A 19,467-nucleotide genomic window follows, 5' to 3' on the forward strand; every position below is an offset into this window, starting at 1 on the left:
CATTTATCATATCTGCTGAATATATATATATTGTCACTTCAAACAAATGAAAAAACTATTGTCACTTCAAACTTCAAACAAATGTCTCGGTGGCATAATTTTGTGAGTGCCCCTGTATCTCAAACGGAGCGTCCCTTGTTGTAAATGGATACCTCTCGACTGGCATTCACAACGATGGGTTACAGACCGTGGGAGAAATGCAGAGGATCTCAACAATGGGTCAATCATGATGGGCATGCCCGTCCGATCTCAATAAGTAAGTCTCATTCTCATTCGTGGGACATTCTTTTGAAACAAGAGTTGATTTGTTTTCTTGGAGGAATAAAGAAGGGTCGCATTCATGGACACAAACGTGTGAATTGGGAAAACCCGACGAACAGGAAACTCAATGTTCTTCTCAACATCCCTGCGGCATTGAATTCTGTACACACAAACTTAATTCCTCATTTCCTTTCGACACTTTGATGCAGGTTTCAAATGGCCACTTGGCAGTGTCTGTGTACGGCCACCACGGATTTACCTGGATATCCCCGTTGTTTCAAAGTTGGGGATTAATTGTAACTGGAATGCCTCATCTGAACAGTGACCTATAAACTCGCCACCCACCCTGTCCCCCCCATCCCCACACCTCCACCCACAAACCTCTGGCGTTTGTGCTCTCGTTTCGCATGCGAGATCTTTCCCTAACTGACCTCTGACCATTGCGCAAACAAACACGTCAATAGATCCATTGGCTCAAGGAGGTTCAGGTCTTGCAGAACACCAATGTGAAACAGTCATTTCTAAACCAGTGTCGCACCCCCAACAGACTTTCCAATTTCCCCACCACACCTTGTCACCCTTCTCTACTCCCCCCCCCAACTTCCCCAAATAATCAGGATTTTTTTTTATGATTATAATCTTTTTCCTGTACCTTCTTCCCCTTTCTGATGTTGCGTTCCAAGGTGTGGCCCCTTCATCAGTGCGCGTCTGCATTTGAAGCGTACGCACGCGTCGGCCTGCACCCACAGCTCTCCTCACCGCAGGATATCCTTCTGGGTGCACGGCACACATACCTGTTCTTCCCTCGACACTACGGCACGGCGCACGGTGTGCTGCGCTCGTATGGCCCCGTATCCGAGGCTTGCACCGTGACCCTCTTTCGGCAGATGGTGGAGGCGGTTGCACACTGCCATGCGTGCGGACTGGTTCTGCGTGACCTCAAACTACGCAAGTTCGTGTACAGCAGTCCAGAGGGGTGAGTTTGGGCGAATGACATGAGATTTTATCCTTCTCGACCTATAAAATTCCTATTTCCCACATTCCTTTCAAGTTAATGATCTTTTTCAGATCGTATAACACATATAGCATGTACACCAGGCACGACACAAAGGCAGTTGTTTTTTTGAAGAATGGTGCAGCCGGTTGGCAAAAACATTAAAAATCACCCTTACTCTGACTCAATGAGATTGAACTCTTAATCAACATTATATTTAAAGACAAGACTAGTCCAAGTTCACACACGCACTTTGAACACAAATCAAGTGCTTGATGACCACAACGAGGATGAGGTCTTCCCAGAATGGGCCTCACTCGACTCAGCTATGAGGAGCGGATGAAGGAAACAGGGCTTTATACACGAGAAAGGAGGTGATTACGAGGAGATATGATAGAGATGTTTAAGATAATGAAAGGTATGGAAAAAATAAGTGAAGATAAATTATTCAACAGAGTAGACAGTGATAGGACCAGGGGCGATAGCCTGAGAGTAAAGAAGAGGAGAGTTAAGATGATGGTAAGGTCAGAGACTTTTACTCAGAGAGTAGTTAATGCATAGAATGGTGTTTCTGGAAAGGGAGTGGCAGCAGAAACAGGAGATAAGTTTAAATTGAAATTAGATAGGTCACTTCATGTACAGCCTTTTGGCTGCTGGTTGCATCATTGGTTCGGGGCACAGCTATGCCGCTGATGCAGTGCCCCTATTACCAGTACAATGGTGCTCATTTCGCCAATTTTTGAAGGATGACAAGCTGAGTTAACCACCTGGTGTTAATTCAGCAGCCAACAGGGCTCAAACTCAGGACCCTAGGATCCTGACTAGGATCCCAAGCCACCACCTCAGGACCCGAGGATCCCAAGCCACCACACTAACCGCTAAGCCAACACCAGGCTCCATTAGATAGGTACCTGGAAGTTATGGAGGGTGTAGTGATGTTGGCAGGACTTTTAGGTAGCTTGAGCATGGATGAATGATTGCATACTCCCCCCCCCCTTTGGGAAACAAAAAAAAACAAAAAAAATACAAGAAAACAAAACAACAAAAATCAAAACAAACAAAAAACATTTTGCATTTTCTTTTTTAGCGAGATTGGTCTTGATGTGATGTGGCGCAGGCACGATGGGCCGAATGACCTCCTCCTGTGTCTGGAATCCTTGTGATTGCATTGTTAGATACACCGTTTTCGATCAACAACGAAAGGGGTCCAATGGAACTTCAAGATAGGCGAGTAAAGTGAAACACGCTCGGAAGGAAATCTGGAATGAAATTGAATGAGTTTGCACTGACACCGAGTTCAAGTCTCATATTTCATGACTCTCTGCACTCGTATACAGAAGCTGTCTGTTTCATATCCCTGCAAAGTATGACGTGGCAGCACAAATGCATCATTACGTTTGGGTTGGCCTGTTTAGCATTCCTACCTGCGGACAGAGTCTCAGACACTCAGGTCCAGGGTTCGAATCACAGTGCTGTCTCATGTCTCCCCATCTGTGTGTGCATACTGCACAGTGCGAAAACAATCAAACAGGGCACACAGAAAAGCAGACAATGGCTCGTTCTTTGGATGTTCAATATCTCCAAAAGGCATGTACAGCATGGACCCACCAGGCACGCATGGACCCATCCTTTGGGGAAGCAGAAGAGCCAAACATCCATTTCCCCCACACAAATGCTTTCGGTCAACGTTCACCTGGCCATGCCCTGAACCTCCTGACCAACGCATCACAGCTCTGGGTTTAAATCCAGTAACACCTGATAACCTCCCACGGTGTTCTTTATGTCTGCTCTTCCTCAGGATCAGTCGATTGGATTGGTAGGTAGAGCAGAAGGCTATATTTTCTTGTTACTATAATTCCAATGTCTAGCTATGTATGGAACATGACCATCATGTTGGTTTGACTAATGTAGTAACCAAATTATTGATATAAAATTTATTTTGGACTCTATTATTCTGGTGGATTATTGTTCTATCACGTGGTTTTCTTCTTCTTTTACATGTGGCACGTACAGTAGCTGCGAGTAGGATCAATTGCTTTGGGGGAGGGGTAGGGGCGACTGTACTGCTGATGCAGTGCCTCCTGTAGGTTAGAGCACAAATTGGGAACTCGTTCAGGGTACCGGTGATAACTCGCCGACTTTGCGAAGGACACCGTGGGATGTTTAACTTCCACTGACTAATGCTGGCAGACAGGATTCCTGTTTAATGTCCATCCGAGGGATGGTGCACACATTGATGCCTCACCCTGTGAAACACCAGGATGACATTTTATAGCTGGGTTTGGATTCCAGCCCAGGCGAGACAGACAGCTCAGAGACGAGTGTGTATACCTCTCGTAGTCTGGAGTATCCTGCCAGCCCTTTGAATCACGTGATCAGGATGGAAGGTTGCATATTCTATAAGAACTCACCTCAACATTTCAGATAGACCATACATCACCAAGAAGCTGGAAGCATATTATTGAAAATAGCATGGACCCGTCAAAATTCCACCTCATGTAAAATGTGACTTCAAGACCTCAGCTCTTCCCAACCACCCCCGCCTCCCCCACAGCTGGGAAGGATTTTCAAAGGGGTTATATATAGCATTTCAAAAGTTTTCAAAGTAGTTATGTTGTAAATCTCCCCTCTCTTCTCTCCTCTTCCCCCCACCTCCTTTCCCCATGGCCAGAAAACCTTTCAAAGGGGTCCTACATAGTATCCATGCATCGCATTGCTCGAGGTCCCTCGAGGTGTTTTAAGGTCCTGAAGGTGTTTTTAGAGGTCCCTTGAGGTATTCCACATGAAATCGAAAGAAATCCTTGGAAAATATAGACAGCGAAAACGCAAGGGGACAGGTCCGAATCCCTCTCCCCACGGCCGGGAAGAGCTTTCAAATATAATATGCACACATCTCACAAAACAGCAGCAAGGACCTGTTCAATTTATCCTGAGATTTTTTTTTAATGTTCATTTTCTCCCAGATTAAAAAAAAAAAACGTTCATTTCCCCCAATTTCATTCAGAACATCTAAAGGGACGTCTAAAAATGCAAACACACGTCAAACAGACGTCCACGTAATAGATCTCACAAATAACCCCGAGGGGACAGGTCCAGAAGCGACATCTATTTAATGATATTAAGTGCACTTGTTTGTCTGAAAACGTCTCTAATTTTGTCCGATTTTTCTTGGGATTTGTTTCATTCAAGTCTTAAACGATGTCAGTGACAGTCAAAAATATCACAAAAAGATGTCATAAAAATAAATAGTGACAGAGCCCAAAAGGGTTTAGCTTTGTGAGACCTCAAAGCAGGGAGAATTTTTAAACTTAAATAGAATCAGAACATGAGACCTCACAAACACTCCACTTACCTTATTCTTCTCAGGAAATACTCGGCTCTCCAAATATCCACAGGTACACCCAATCACGTAACCACAGCACCAACTGACAACCGCCAAGGAGCAAAAATAATGGTGGCAATTTGATTTTGAAGCCGCAGGACTCGTCACGGGTGGGCCTTTCGGCCTCACCACGATCGTGCCAATCGGCCCCCCGCGTGGGATAGGGTTGTTCGCCAAATTCGACCTACCGAAGTACCCACACGGAGGGTAGACCAGGCGATCGCACCTCGCCGCAGGTCGATCCCAGACACGGGCCACTTAAGCGACCTGTTCCGTACTATCGGGATAACCGAGCGGTGCTATCGTCAACCTCGACGGTTCCGATTAATTGTCGGGCGTATGAAGCCCACTACCAACCCTTTACGTGAAGTAAGATGGAGATTCAATTAAAGAAAAGACGAAGCGAAACGGGAAAAACAGTTCAACATGAGGCACATTTATTATGCCTGGTGTTGGCTCAGTGGTTAGGGTGGCGGCTTGGGATCCGAGGGTCCTGAGTTCAAGCCTCGTTGCCCGCTGAATAAATTCACCAGGGGGTTGACTCAGCCTGCCATCCTTCCGAGGTCGGCAAAATGAGTACCAGCTTGCTGGGATGACCGAGTCATTCAAGTATCCTGCGTCAGAGTGGCGACCTGTCCAGGATTGTGCCCAATAGCCAAGGAGACTGCTTCGGCAGCACCAATGCTCTGTACAGAGTATGGTCCCAATGGACCACATTTATTCCGCAGCACACGGAGAGCACACATATACAATTACAACAATTATGCACCAAAAGCAATTGCAAAAGAAACACAACAATGCAGATCTACTACCGACTACGCGAGCACACGGCAACACTTACACAGTTTTACTTTACAGATGGTGCCGACAACACATATACTCAAAAACAAAAGAAAAGGGCCACCCTCAAATACAAGGGGGCAGACGGGGCCTGGGGCGCGAGACCGGGTGGAGCCTACCCGTCTTGTGATGAGCCGCAAATGTCGCGGCGGTGCCCCGACTCCGTGCTCCTCCACGGGTTTCGTTGGCACTGCTTGGAATGGGGTGAGAACGCGGCCCCCTTTCCGCACTATCTCAGCGCGGGGGGGAAAGAGGGGGGAATTGTTCATGCTCTGGGGAACGAGGATAGCTGGCTTGCTTGTGTCCCGCGACGAGCGACTCCATTGCGACCTCGACCGCGCTCCCGGCTTCCCCTCTCTGCAGCTCCCCGACAGACCGACTCTCCTCCAGACCCGTCTTGACTGCTGCTGCCACACTCCGCCGCCGCCACACCTCTCCAACTCGCCCGAGCCCAAAAACTCTCTTGACCGAAAACTCTTCCGCTGCCACACCTCTCCAACTCGCCCGAGCCCAAAACCTCTGCCGCTGCCACACTTCGCCGCCGCCACACCTCTCCAACACGCCCGAGCCCAAAACTATGACTGCCTGCAACTGCTTCCAACCCAAAACTGACTGAATTCGCCCCGCGCTCGGCGCTTTATAGTACGGCAGGAGAACCCATATGCAAATTTCCGGATCAGGATGAGCTCGGGGGCGGAGCCACGCTCGCCCATTGGACGGAGGAAAAGTGGGCGTGAACCTCCCCTGATCCTCGAATTTGCATATATCGATTCTACTCCGACGCGCCTGGAGGCGGGGCCAAATCGCCCCGCGCTTGCTGATAGGACGGAACAGAAGTGGGCGTGTATCATTCCTGATCCGACTTCCCCTCGGAAAGGCCGCTCTTTGTACCCGCGGCTCAGCGTGCGCCCTGTACGAGGCCAGGACAGCCTGACGCTCGGCGTTCACAAGTGGTGCGGGAATGGCCGCAGAAGGAGAGGCGAAGGTGGTGGAGGGTCTAAAGTGGCGGTCCCTGGCCACAGTGACGCTTGGAATGGCGGTGATGCGATGTTTGCGGGAGCGAGCTGTGAGGGTAAAGGTCGTGGCTGTTGGCGTTGTTGTTGTTGTGAAGCGGCGTTGCGGTTGGTGGTTGCCGTGTGATGGCAGTTGAGACGCGGTTGGTTCAAAATAAAGATAGAACAGAAAAACGGCCATCCCAAAGGGTCGCAGCCCGAATGAACCACACCCACTCCCTCCAAACAACGGGCCCGGGGCCAACCACACATGCACCCACAGAGATATCCCACCCACGGGACCCGAACGGTGGCCCGCGAACCCCCTCAACCACAAAACTACCCCCTCCCCTTTTTACAGACTCGTCCCGAGTCGTCAAATTTTCGTGTGCCATCATGTGTAGTTCTCCCCTAGTACGTTTTACCTACGGATCCCTGAGTGCGACATTCATGGTATTTGTGTCCCCAAAATAAATAACCTGAGGGCTGAGTAACCAACTAAACAAACCCACTCACACAGACGACTTAAATAAAATTGCCGGCGCTAAGACAGACATGCCGGGGGTGCACTCATATGTACAGTACATCTTAACCTTAACTTACAAATTTTACACTAAACCATGGCCCAGGATCAATGGACTCTGCAAAAAGAAAGCAGTTAGCAGGGAGCCAGGCTGCTCGCATGCAGTCTCTGGCTCAAACAATGCAGGTGACAGGGAACGTGGCCGGCTGCTCACACGCAGTCCAAGGTCTTCCCTTTTTAAAATGAACCCAGTGAACCACAACGGTGCATGGACTGCACAAACGCAGTCTCCGTGCCAGCTCAAGTGGCACATGCAATGAGCACAACGGATGGATGGATGGATGGATGAATGGATGGACGCAAACACGGTGCACGGGCCACCACTGCAGGCCCGTGTTGTGGCTGCCAACAGGGCAGTTCTTGCAACATGCAAACTGTTGCTTTGATCCTGGCGCACATGGAAATGAACAGAGGGGGGGGGGCAAAGCAAAATTGAACGAGGGTTGGCGAACATGGGGCAGTGGGCATGGCAAAGGCAGCAGGCAAACAAAGCCTGCAGAACAGGGCCGCTGCAGGCAAACACAGCCGGCAAACGAACTGGCCGGCACAGGCCTTGCAGAAAACAGCTGCAGACGAAGTGGGCCGGCACAGGCCTTGCAGCAACACAGCCAGCAGATGAAGCTGGCCAGCCTTTGCCGTTCAGTGGAGGTTGGTAGAGGGAGTGCGGTGGTGCTGGCCACTCGGAAGGCGGGCTCGGACCTACCCTACGGTCTCCCTCCCAACCTATCGCCTTTGCCTGTCACTGTCCATACCCACTCCCTTCATTTGTAAAACCCAATTTAGCCCCAACTTATTTTTTTGTTGTTTTTATTTTTACTTCTCCACTATAAATCGTCCCCTAACCCCCTTTACTGTCCTTGTTCGGCTAACCTATCCTGTCACCTAGCCCACTCCCCACCCCTACGTTCCCTTCCCGGAGGGGAATAAGGGAGAGCTAGCGTCCTGTGCTGAGGCCCAATTCAAGCCTCAGGATGGCCTCCCCAGAGTTCAGCGATCTATAACACAAAGTGGGTAAAGCGGCCCACAACGAGAGCGAGGGGATGGATGGTGCGGAGGGGTACACTTCCTAAACTACCCTATCCATTTACTGTTAAACTACCCCGGGGCTTTCAACAAGCGCCTCTCGCTTAAACTATTGGTTCTAACAACCCAGATTCCCGTCGCCTGTGTTGGTGTCCTCACAATTTTGGGCCTCGCCCCCCAATTTTCTTCCCGTGCCCTCACACGGTCTCATGGCTGGGACGCGTGGCTCCCCTTGGCAGGCACGGCCCTCTGCCGATTCCCCTACGATGGCACCCCCGGGCACTACACTGCCTCAGAGCCTACCAGCTCCCTAAACACCGGGGAGTGCCTCCCATGGCACCTCCCCTGAAACGCACACGTGGCAGGCTGGCTTCCCGGGCCCCTTTCCGAGGGTCACCCATGCCCACAACACTGCCCACGCGGCTAACGGCACCCCGGGCCCCCGCACCAAGCAGACGCACCCGTGCCCACTACGCTATCTCGGCCCCCCATGGGCCCTTGGCCTACCACGGACGACTAGCCTGGTGCCCGGGGTACCCACTCAGCGATACTCACCTTTCACAGCCACGCTCCCAGCCCGTCAACAGGGCTCCTGAACCCCTCCAAACGGGTTTCGAGCCTACACTCCCACCAACAGCAAAACGACTTCCATTTTGTAAATTTGACTAACCCAGCTCACTCACTCTACACTGACCTGGGGTCCCTTGGGCAGGAGTCACTCCTCCCCCCAATCACTCATCACACCATGCATTCCCCATTCGCTCCACTCACACAGACCCACTGGCCTCACTCACTCACCAAGCACAACACAACTCACCAACTCTTCAACACACACGCCGCTGAATCCTGCCATCCTTCTAACTACATCCTCAAACGAACTCGTGCTCCCACGTCATCCGTTACACTATAGCACGTCCCTTTTAACACTACGTAGCTAAACTACGTCCCCTCTGCACATTCACTGTCTGTCACTGTCCTCAAATAATCCCATTATTTCCCCACCTAAAGCTCATCTAAATCCCTCTACCTAAACCATTCCACGGACCCCATGAGGACTTACCCCTGCCCCATGGAGCCGGTCTAACGAAGCTCACCCTTTCCCCTAACTAGTGCCATCCTGTGCCCAGGCCAAGGGGATTATCCACCCCTTGCCCGGGAATCCTGTTCACCCGAAAGCGAGGCTTGCCCTTTTTTTTCACATGCGCAGCACCAGCGGGGCAACTCGCAACCTGCGCACCAGCGCGGAAATTCACAGCCGCGCACCTGTGGCGTGACGTCATATCAGCTGTTCGCGTCCCTCTTGGACGGCACCATCCGGCAGGGATTCACCCTCCTGCCGGATTCCAACCACACACGCAGCCATGACGTCACCTGGCGCATAAAAAAAAAACACAAGCCTCACATCTCGAGGGGTTCCCCACGCGAACACATGTGCCCTGCCCGTTGGAGCTGAACGCACCCGCTCGCGTGGAGAACCCGTCCGGTCCAAATCCGAAATCCTGCCTAAACTTTGTCCGTCGCGGGATCGGCAACATTCACCGCGCTCGTTTCCGGACCGGGCTTCACTCCCGCAAACGAGCACGTGGGGGCCTCGTGCGTTGCACAGCACGGACCGTGCGCTCGCTGCTGGGTGAACCCGGCGCGGTCCCCGAAACAACTACAGCCGCTACTCGGCTTTTGTCTCTCTGTCGCCGTCCCCGTCGCCATTCAACACACGCACTCCCGCGTGCCACGACACTCACACTCCATTCCATTACACTCACCCCGGGAGAAGCGGCTGCATGTTCACACATGCCCACCGACATCCCCCTCACATACCGCTCTCTCACACACACGGTCTCCCTTGCACTCGGCCGTTCACTCACGCATGCCACCTCCCTCGCACACATGGCTCCACTCACACACGCGGGGGCACTTGCCCACGGTGTCTCACTTACACATGGCGTGCTGGGAAGCACGCCCTTCGGCACACTCGCCACCACACCACTCACACATGGGGTCGCTTCCACCCACGGGGACGCACTCACACCTTGCACCACACACACCGGGACAACCACACTGGGGATTCGTATCCCCACAAGGGTCTCCGGGGGCTCTATACCCCCCAAGCTCGGCGTGCACCCATCCACAGCACTCGTTCCCTCAACCTCGCAAAGCACGACCGAACCCACCTGGTCGTGACTCGCCTCAAGGGGGCATACTCCCTCCCCTCGTTCCTGGAGGAGGCCATCCAGCTGCTCGCACTGGGTCTCCACCCAGTCCGCCAGCTCCCCCTCATGGTCCTCCACTACCTCCGTGTGTGTGTGTGCGTCTCTAACCTCGTCCAATTCATCCTCTATCTCCCGTGTCTCTATTATTTCTGTCTCTTCCGTTATCTCCCTTGTCTCAACTATTATTTCCGTCTCTTCCCTTGTTATCTCCCTCGTGCACGTCTCCGTCACCCCAATTAGTTTTTCCCTCTCGGTCACCGTCACTGTTGCTTTCTCCGTCACCTTCACACTTCTCGCCCAACACGTCCCCCGAATTACTTTGTCACCCGCCTCCACCGCGGGCCTGACAGCCGTTGCACCCTCTCCCAGCTCGTTCGCTCCCACACGTGAAGTCGCCATTTTAAGCTCCCTGGTCACTGCCTTCATGCCCGCCTGCAGGCTTCGGCCCATGTTCTGCGTCTCACCCCACAGTTCTTTCATTTCTTCCTTCATTTTGAGTGCGTTTGTTTCCATATTCGCCTTCACTTCGTTCATTTGCTTGTTCATGCCTTTTATTTCGTTTGTGTTTGTATCCATTTTCGTTTTCACTTCGTTCATATTTGTATCCATTTTCGTTTTCACTTCGTTCATATTTGTATCCATTTTTGCCAGCATGGCCAATAGCTGGGCCATGTCGGGTGCGCTTGGGTGAGCCGTTTCGGCAGGGATTGGGGAAGGGTTTTGGTGGAGAGGGGGAGGGAGGTGTCATACACCGCGGCCGCCGCCGCACCCATTTCGGGCTCTGGGTTCAGTTGGGCGAGTTTGTCCTGTACAACCAACATTTCCTGCGTGGAGATTTCATCCTGTGCCATGGATTCTACACATTCTAAATCCATTTCTAATACCCCCGGCTCCCGCTCGCCTTGAGACGCCATCTTATTTCTCGTAACGGGTTAATTTAGCTCGCTTGTAATTTGGAGGGAATCGGGGGTCGCTCCTCTCACCCCTGGACCGATTCCCGTGAATTTAGCTGGAGACAGGAGAGCCCGTTTTCCCGCTCTCCAACACCAGTGTCGCGAGGAGGGGGATGAGTTTGTGTCCCACGACCTGACACCAGTGTTGCGAATTCGCGCCCGCCGGCGTGCGAGCGGCCACGTAACTCGAATCGCGGCACGTCGCCCACCGGACGGACAATTCTGTCGTGACCCTCTCGGACTAACGCCGGGAACTAGTCACGGGTGGGCCTTTCGGCCTCACCACGATCGTGCCAATCGGCCCCCTGCGTGGGATAGGGTTGTTCGCCAAATTCGACCTACCTAAGTACCCACACCGAGGGTAGACCAGGCGATCGCACCTCGCCGCAGGTCGACCCCGGACACGGGCCACTTAAGCGACCTGTTCCGTACTATCGGGAAAACCGAGCGGTGCTATCGTCAACCTCGACGGTTCCGATTAATTATCGGGCGTATGAAGCCCACTACCAACCCTTTACGTGAAGTAAGATGGAGATTCAATTAAAGAAAAGACGAAGCGAAACGGGAAAAACAGTTCAACATGAGGCACATTTATTCCACGGCACACGGAGAGCACACATATACAATTACAACAATTATGCACCAAAAGCAATTGCAAAAGAAACACAACAATGCAGATCTACTACCGACTACGCGAGCACACGGCAACACTTACACAGTTTTACTTTACAGACGGCGCCGACAACACATATACTCAAAAACAAAAGAAAAGGGCCACCCTCAAATACAAGGGGGCAGACGGGGCCTGGGGCGCGAGACCGGGTGGAGTCTACCCGTCTTGTGATGAGCCGCAAATTTCGCGGCGGTGCCCCGACTCCGCGCTCCTCCGCGGGTTTCGTTGGCACTGCTTGGAATGGGGTGGGAACGAGGCCTCCTTTCCGCACTATCTCAGCGCGGTGGGGAAAGAGGGGGGAATTGTTGATGCTCTGGGGAACGAGGATAGCTGGCTTGCTTGGGTCCCGCGACGAGCGACTCCACTGCGACCTCGACCGCGCTCCCGGCTTCCCCTCTCTGCAGCTCCCCGACAGACTCCGAACCCCGACAGACCGACTCTCCTCCAGACCCGTCTTGACTGCTGCTGCCACACTCCGCCGCCGCCACACCTCTCCAACTCGCCCGAGCCCAAAAACTCTCTTGACCGAAAACTCTTCCGCTGCCACACCTCTCCAACTCGCCCGAGCCCAAAACCTCTGCCGCTGCCACACTTCGCCACCGCCACACCTCTCCAACTCGCCCGAGCCCAAAACTCTGACTGCCTCCAACTGCTTCCGACCCAAAACTGACTGAATTCGCCCCGCGCTCGGCGCTTTATAGTACGGTAGGAGAACCCATATGCAAATTTCCGGATCAGGATGAGCTCGGGGGCGGAGCCACGCTCGCCCATTGGACGGAGGAAAAGTGGGCATGAACCTCCCCTGATCCTCGAATTCGCACATATCGATTCTACTCCGACGCGCCTGGAGGCGGGGCCAAATCGCCCCGCGCTTGCTGATAGGATGGAACAGAAGTGGGCGTGTATCATTCCTGATCCGACTTCCCCTCGGAAAGGCCGCTCTTTGTACCCGCGGCTCAGCGCGCGCCCTGTACGAGGCCAGGACAGCCTGACGCTCGGCGTTCACAAGTGGTGCGAGAATGGCCGCAGAAGGAGAGGTGAAGGTGGTGGAGGGTCTAAAGTGGCGGTCCCTGGCCACGGTGACACTTGGAATGGCGGTGATGCGATGTTTGCGGGAGCGAGCTGTGAGGGTAAAGGTCGTGGTTGTTGGCGTTGTTGTTGTTGTGAAGCGACGTTGCGGTTGGTGGTTGCCGTGTGATGGCGGTTGAGACGCGGTTGGTTCAAAATAAAAATAGAACAGAAAAACGGCTATCCCAAAGGGTCGCAGCCCGAATGAAAAAACACACCCACTCCCTCCAAACAACGGGCCCGGGGCCAACCACACATGCACCCACAGAGACATCCCACCCACGGGACCCGAACGGTGGCCCACGAACCCCCTCAACCACAACAATACACATATCATCAGTCAACAGTTTGTATGCAGGTTGTAGCTGCTGGTTGAATCATTGCTAGGATCGCAGCTGTGCCACTGATGCAGTGCCCCTGTTTCCAAGAAGCTGGTACTCATTTGTCATTTTTCCAAGCTCGGAAGGATGATAAGCTGAGTCAACCCACCTGATGTTATTTAACGGAAGTAAGGGGCTCAAAAGATTAGGTATCTATCCACGAATATAGCATCAATGTTTCAATAATTGTGATGTGTGTGTGTGTGTATATATATATATATATATATATATATATATATATATATATATATATATATATATATATATATATATATATATATAAATAAATATATATATATAAATAAATATATATATATATAAATATATAACATAGTTATGGAAACATCAATGCTATATTTGTCGATGGATCCCTAATCTTTTTGGAGGAAGAATATCTATCTCTCACACACACACACTACCATCCTCTTGATCTTGAGAAAGATAAATTGTGACATAATCAAGCAGAACATCTCAGGAATAGTAAACTTGATTTTTCTTGAAATGTGAAACTGTAGGATACGTTCCCAAGCTTTTCATCCCCGACCTTCCATGAAAGCTCCCTTTCATTTCAAATGATATTATCACTCCAATTGGTCCTTTTATGATCTTCTCTTTGAGATTGTATATATTCTCAGAATGTAAATGACCATTCTATTATACAGACTTTTAATCCTGCTGTGAGTGTGTAATGCAAAGATGCACAGCTCTTTTTACAAACAGAAGAATACTGAAAGCCCTCCACCCATGCTCGTTCTCTGCCTCATTCCAGGACAAAGTTGCTTCTGGGCAGCCTCGAAGATGCTTACGTACTGCAGGGAACAGACGATTCCCTGTCCAGTCGACATGCCTGCCCGGCCTACATCAGTCCTGAGCTGCTTTCGTCGGTATCTGGCCACCCGGGCTTTGCCCACTACTCGGGCCGGTGTGCCGATATGTGGAGCCTCGGTGTGATGCTGTATGCTCTACTCACAGGACGCTACCCCTTCCAGCACCCAACGCCTGCAACGCTTTTCAACAAAATTCGCAGTGGCCGTTATGCCCTGCCAGACTGGCTGTCTCACAATGCCCGATGCCTGCTGCGCTGCCTTCTCTGCCGGGAGCCGCGAGAACGGCTCACTGCACATGAGGTACTTGGACATCCCTGGCTGACTGCTGCTGATGGTCCAGAGCCAGTCTCGCAAGACATTAATTCCCCAGATATGGCGATCAATCAAGGTGACCAGCTTGTGCCCGACATGGAAGATGAACATCCCATGGATATGATTTCCTGCTATTAACATTCCACACACTATGTATCCATTATACTATACTGTACTTGTATCAGACTCAGTGGTGTATAAATGATTAGAGCGTCCGTTCTGAGTTTGGGAGGTCGGTGGTTCAAACCCTGGCCGAGTCATACCAAAGACCTAAAAAATGGTACGTGCTGCTTCCTTGCATGACGCTCAGCATTTAAAAGGATCAAGCATGGACAAACATCACTGGGAAGGTAATGGCAAACCACCCAGTGTGACCCTTGCCAAGAAACTGCTTTGGTAGCACCATTGCTAGTTCAAGAGTGTGGAACATCAAATCAAATCAAGATACTATACTTCAAATCAACTTTACCCTACCCTTATTGGCTTATGGTGGTTTGTTTTGACAGCCTTCAGCAGCTGAACTGAGAAACAGATAACTATTTAATTAACTATTTAATTACAATGCTTCCCAGAATGCAGAACTGGGACGAGCACAAATCGAAGAATGAATTGCTCTTCGTGTGACATATTCGACCATCTTTACCATGTAATATGGAAACAGATGTAATTTTTACGTCATATTTCCTGTATCTACAGCAGCAGGAACCCGTCATTCAGATTGTGCAGTGTTTTGAAAGAGGAAGAAATTTCCGCAACGATCATATATGTGCGTCTTGTGCAGAATGTTGCCCTTTTCACTTTTCGTTAGGCTCGAGGAAGAAAGCTCGGTTTGTTCAATTGCAAAGGCTCCACATTTCCTTCCAAAGGTTCACTTGAACCGCAAGGCGAGAATGAATAGGTCACGTGATAATTTGGGGGGGGGTGGGGAGTGGGGGGGAACAGCCTTCTCTGGGTGGCCGAGATTAATCCAAATGTTATGGACACAACGGATCTCCATTGTGCAAAATCGCACGCATTGGGAAAAGAGAGAGACAGAGACAGAGAGAGACAGACAGACATAGAGACATAGAGAGATAGAGAGACAGTGACATAGACAGACAGACATAGAGAGACAGAGAGAGATAGAGAGCAGCTGCTGATGGATAGCTTCGTTTTCTAAAAAATGTTTGGAGTCACATCTGCTCGACTTCCTTAAAACGTTGCACGTTATTGCAAAATGTTCAATCTTAGCTTGATTTCCCATTACATCGTCCGCGACCGTTTTTATTATGAAGCCACTTTGTGGAACACTGCACACGAGAATGGGAACTGTGCTGTGGAATTGGCAGACAATTCGTGGATGATTCTGTAACTCCTTGCATCGCCAAGATGTGGAGATATGATTGTGATGTCACGTGGTTGGTCTTAGTCACGTCGAAGCTGAAAACTTGAATTCCTCACTTCTTGGTCTGCCTTGACAAAATGAGTTTTGATCTTTCATGACTTTTTCTTGTTTGTTTGTTTGTTTTACTGAACTCAGTTCAATCTCAGGGTGCTACAGCGTGGATGTGAAGACGATGTAAATCTGTCCTCGCTGAAAAACTAAATGGTATTCATTTTTATTAAGCACAACAGAGAGTCGTTTTTATAAGGACTGGTAGGGTAGCCAAGAGGTGTGCTTACAGCTTCTGAGCTGTCAAGACTGGATTTGAATATCAGCCCAGCTCTAAACTATCATCCTGGTGTTTTGCATGTTGAGCGAGGTATCAATGTGCGTGTACCCACTCCACCGGAAGAACTTTAAGCCGGTGGATCCATCCGCAAACACTGGTCCTTGGTGGATGTTAAAATATCTCACGGTGTTTTTCATGAAGAGCAGGTGAGTTATCGCCAGCACCCTAAGCAAATTACAAATTCCTTCCACTTCCAGCCGAACGTCAGGCCTGGCCAGCGGGTTCGTGAAAGACTTGGGCCACGCACATTCCCAGGACGACCTCACAAGTTGGGAATAATTGGGGCCATAAAAGTAGTCGTAGTAGTAGTAGTAGTAGTAGTAGTAGTAGTAGTAGTAGTAGTAGTAGTAGTAGTAGTAGTAGTAGTAGTAGTAGTAGTAGTAGTAGTAGTAGTAGTAGTAGTAGTAGTAGTAGTAGTAGTAGTAGTAGTAGTAGTAGTAGTAGTAGTAGTAGTAGTAGTAGTAGTAGTAGTAGTAGTAGTAGTAGTAGTAGTAGTAGTAGTAGTAGTAGTAGTAGTAGTAGTAGTAGTAGTAGTAGTAGTAGTAGTAGTAGTAGTAGTAGTAGTAGTAGTAGTAGTAGTAGTAGTCGTAGTAGTAGTAGTAGTAGTAGTAGTAGTAGTAGTAGTAGTAGTAGTACCGTGTCCAATGAGGTTACGTCCTTTGAGGATGTAATTTAGATTGAAACCTAAAACTCACATTATACCTAATCGCTCGAAGAAGCCACAAACTGAAAAGTAGACATTTGTTGAGCATTTAGCATTTAATATTCAGATGTAATTTATCACGACCTTTAAAACAAATAAAAAAAGAGAAGGCAAGTTGTGACGTGGCCATCATTCCAACGTTATTGTACTTTCATAACGATAACGAAGTACTCACTGCACGTGCTTTTGTGAGAAGTTTGAATGAGAAACTTGAACCATCTCATTACAATGCGGTTACACCGATTTAACTATTGTAATGAACACACACACACACACACACACACACACACACACACACACACACACACACACACACACACACACACACACACACACACACACACACACACACACACACACACACACACACACACACACACACACACACACACACACACACACACACACACACACACACACACACACACACACACACACACGTTTGTTTTCAAAACGATTTCAAAAAAGACGTTTCCATGACGAGAATGGCAAAGAGGTTTATGAGCTCTCACCATTCATTTATTATTTTTACGAGCAAATACAACCCGTCGTATCGCTGGCGGAAATATTAAGTGGGAAGAGAAAGAGGGGGGAAGGATAGCGGAGGGAGAGGGAACGGGGGGGGGGAGAGATTGGAGAGATAGGAGAGTAAAGGGATGGAGTGGAGAAAGAGAGGACAGAGGGGAAAAAAAGAGAGAGTGAGAGGATGGAGAGGGGACGGGAAGGGAGAGGAAAGGAGGATGAGAGAGGAGAGGGAGAAGGGAGAGGGCAGGAGGGTGAGAGGATGGGGGCTAGGAGGTGAGGAAAGGATTGAAGGGGGGTGGGGAGCGACGCCTCACCATATGTCGCTATATACACTCTCTGGGAGAGGAGTGGCAGCGAAAAGGATGGGGAAGAGAGAGGAGGGGTGATGGGGAGAGAGTGAGGAGGTAGCGAGGAGGGGTGGGGGAGCAAGAAGGGAGAGTAAGGAAGTGGGGGGGAGGGAGAGTAAGGAAGTGGGGGGGAGGAGAGTAAGGAAGTGGGGGGAGGAGAGTAAGGAAGTTGGGGAGAGAGAGTAAGGAAGTGGGGGGGAGGAGAGTAAGGAAGTGGGGGGAGGAGAGTAAGGAAGTGGGGGGAGGAGAGCAAGGAAGTGGGGGGGGGAGGGAGAGTAAGGAAGTGGGGGGAGGGAGAGCAAGGAAGTGGGGGAGGGAGAGCAAGGAAGTGGGGGGAGGGAGAGCAAGGAAGTGGGGGGAGGGAGAGCAAGGAAGTGGGGGAGGGAGAGCAAGGAAGTGGGGGGAGGAGAGCAAGGAAGTGGGGGGAGGGAGAGCAAGGAAGTGGGGGGAGGGAGAGTAAGGAAGTGGGGGAGAGAGTAAGGAAGTGGGGGGAGGGAGAGTAAGGAAGTGGGGGGGAGGAGAGCAAGGAAGTGGGGGGGAGGAGAGTAAGGAAGTGGGGGGAGGGAGAGCAAGGAAGTGGGGGGGAGGGAGAGTAAGGAAGTGGGGGGGAGGGAGAGTAAGGAAGTGGGGGAGGGAGAGTAAGGAAGTGGGGGAGAGAGTAAGGAAGTGGGGGGGAGGGAGAGTAAGGAAGTGGGGGGGAGGGAGAGCAAGGAAGTGGGGGGAGGGAGAGTAAGGAAGTGGGGGGAGGGAGAGCAAGGAAGTGGGGGGGAGGGAGAGTAAGGAAGTGGGGGGAGGAGAGAGAGCAAGGAAGTGGGGGAGGGAGAGAGAGCAAGGAAGTGGGGGGAGGGAGAGAGAGCAAGGAAGTGGGGGAGGGAGAGCAAGGAAGTGGGGGAGGGAGAGCAAGGAAGTGGGGGGAGGGAGAGCAAGGAAGTGGGGAGGGAGAGCAAGGAAGTGGGGAGGGAGAGCAAGGAAGTGGGGGAGGGAGAGCAAGGAAGTGGGGGAGGGAGAGCAAGGAAGTGGGGGGGAGGGAGAGCAAGGAAGTGGGGGAGGGAGAGCAAGGAAGTGGGGGGGAGGAGAGCAAGGAAGTGGGGGGGAGGGAGAGCAAGGAAGTGGGGGGGAGGGAGGGAGAGCAAGGAAGTGGGGGGAGGGAGGGAGAGCAAGGAAGTGGGGGGAGGGAGGGAGAGCAAGGAAGTGGGGGGAGGGAGGGAGAGCAAGGAAGTGGGGGGAGGGAGGGAGAGCAAGGAAGTGGGGGGGAGGGAGGGAGAGCAAGGAAGTGGGGGGAGAGGGAGGGAGAGCAAGGAAGTGGGGGGAGAGAGCAAGGAAGTGGGGGGGGGGAGGAGAGCAAGGAAGTGGGGGGGAGGGAGGGAGAGCAAGGAAGTGGGGGGGAGGGAGGGAGAGCAAGGAAGTGGGGGGAGGGAGGGAGAGCAAGGAAGTGGGGGGAGAGGGAGGGAGAGCAAGGAAGTGGGGGGGAGAGAGAGCAAGGAAGTGGGGGGAGGGAGAGCAAGGAAGTGGGGGGAGGGAGAGCAAGGAAGTGGGGGGAGGGAGAGCAAGGAAGTGGGGGGGGATAGCAAGGAAGCGGGGGAGGGAGAGCAAGGAAGTGGGGGAGGGGAGCAAGGAAGTGGGGGGGAGGGTGAGAGCAACGCCTCACTACATTCCGTTAAACACTGGTGGGAGCGAGAGAG

At 51.3% G+C, this 19,467-nt stretch overlaps 1 protein-coding gene and 1 long non-coding RNA gene across 2 annotated transcripts in view; one reads left to right on the forward strand and one right to left on the reverse strand.

Moving 5' to 3' along the window:
• LOC147012638 (tribbles homolog 3-like) overlaps positions 1-16,596 on the forward strand; it is a 17,704-nt gene extending 1,108 nt beyond the window's left edge. Inside the window, exons 2-3 of the mRNA XM_085853672.1 lie at positions 945-1,237; positions 14,129-16,596. Of these exons, the coding sequence (XP_085709798.1) occupies positions 945-1,237; positions 14,129-14,636 (801 nt within the window). The 3' untranslated portion in view covers positions 14,637-16,596. The remainder of the gene's footprint in view (positions 1-944; positions 1,238-14,128) is intronic.
• Positions 1-19,467, reverse strand: part of LOC147012637 (uncharacterized) — a 67,921-nt gene that overhangs the window by 36,352 nt on the left and 12,102 nt on the right. The window lies entirely within an intron of this gene.

The sequence above is a fragment of the Eptatretus burgeri genome, chromosome 14, assembly GCF_056783735.1.
Source record: "Eptatretus burgeri isolate ZD-2024b chromosome 14, Ebu_testis_v1, whole genome shotgun sequence".
In the NCBI taxonomy this organism is placed as follows: Eukaryota; Metazoa; Chordata; class Myxini; order Myxiniformes; family Myxinidae; genus Eptatretus; species Eptatretus burgeri.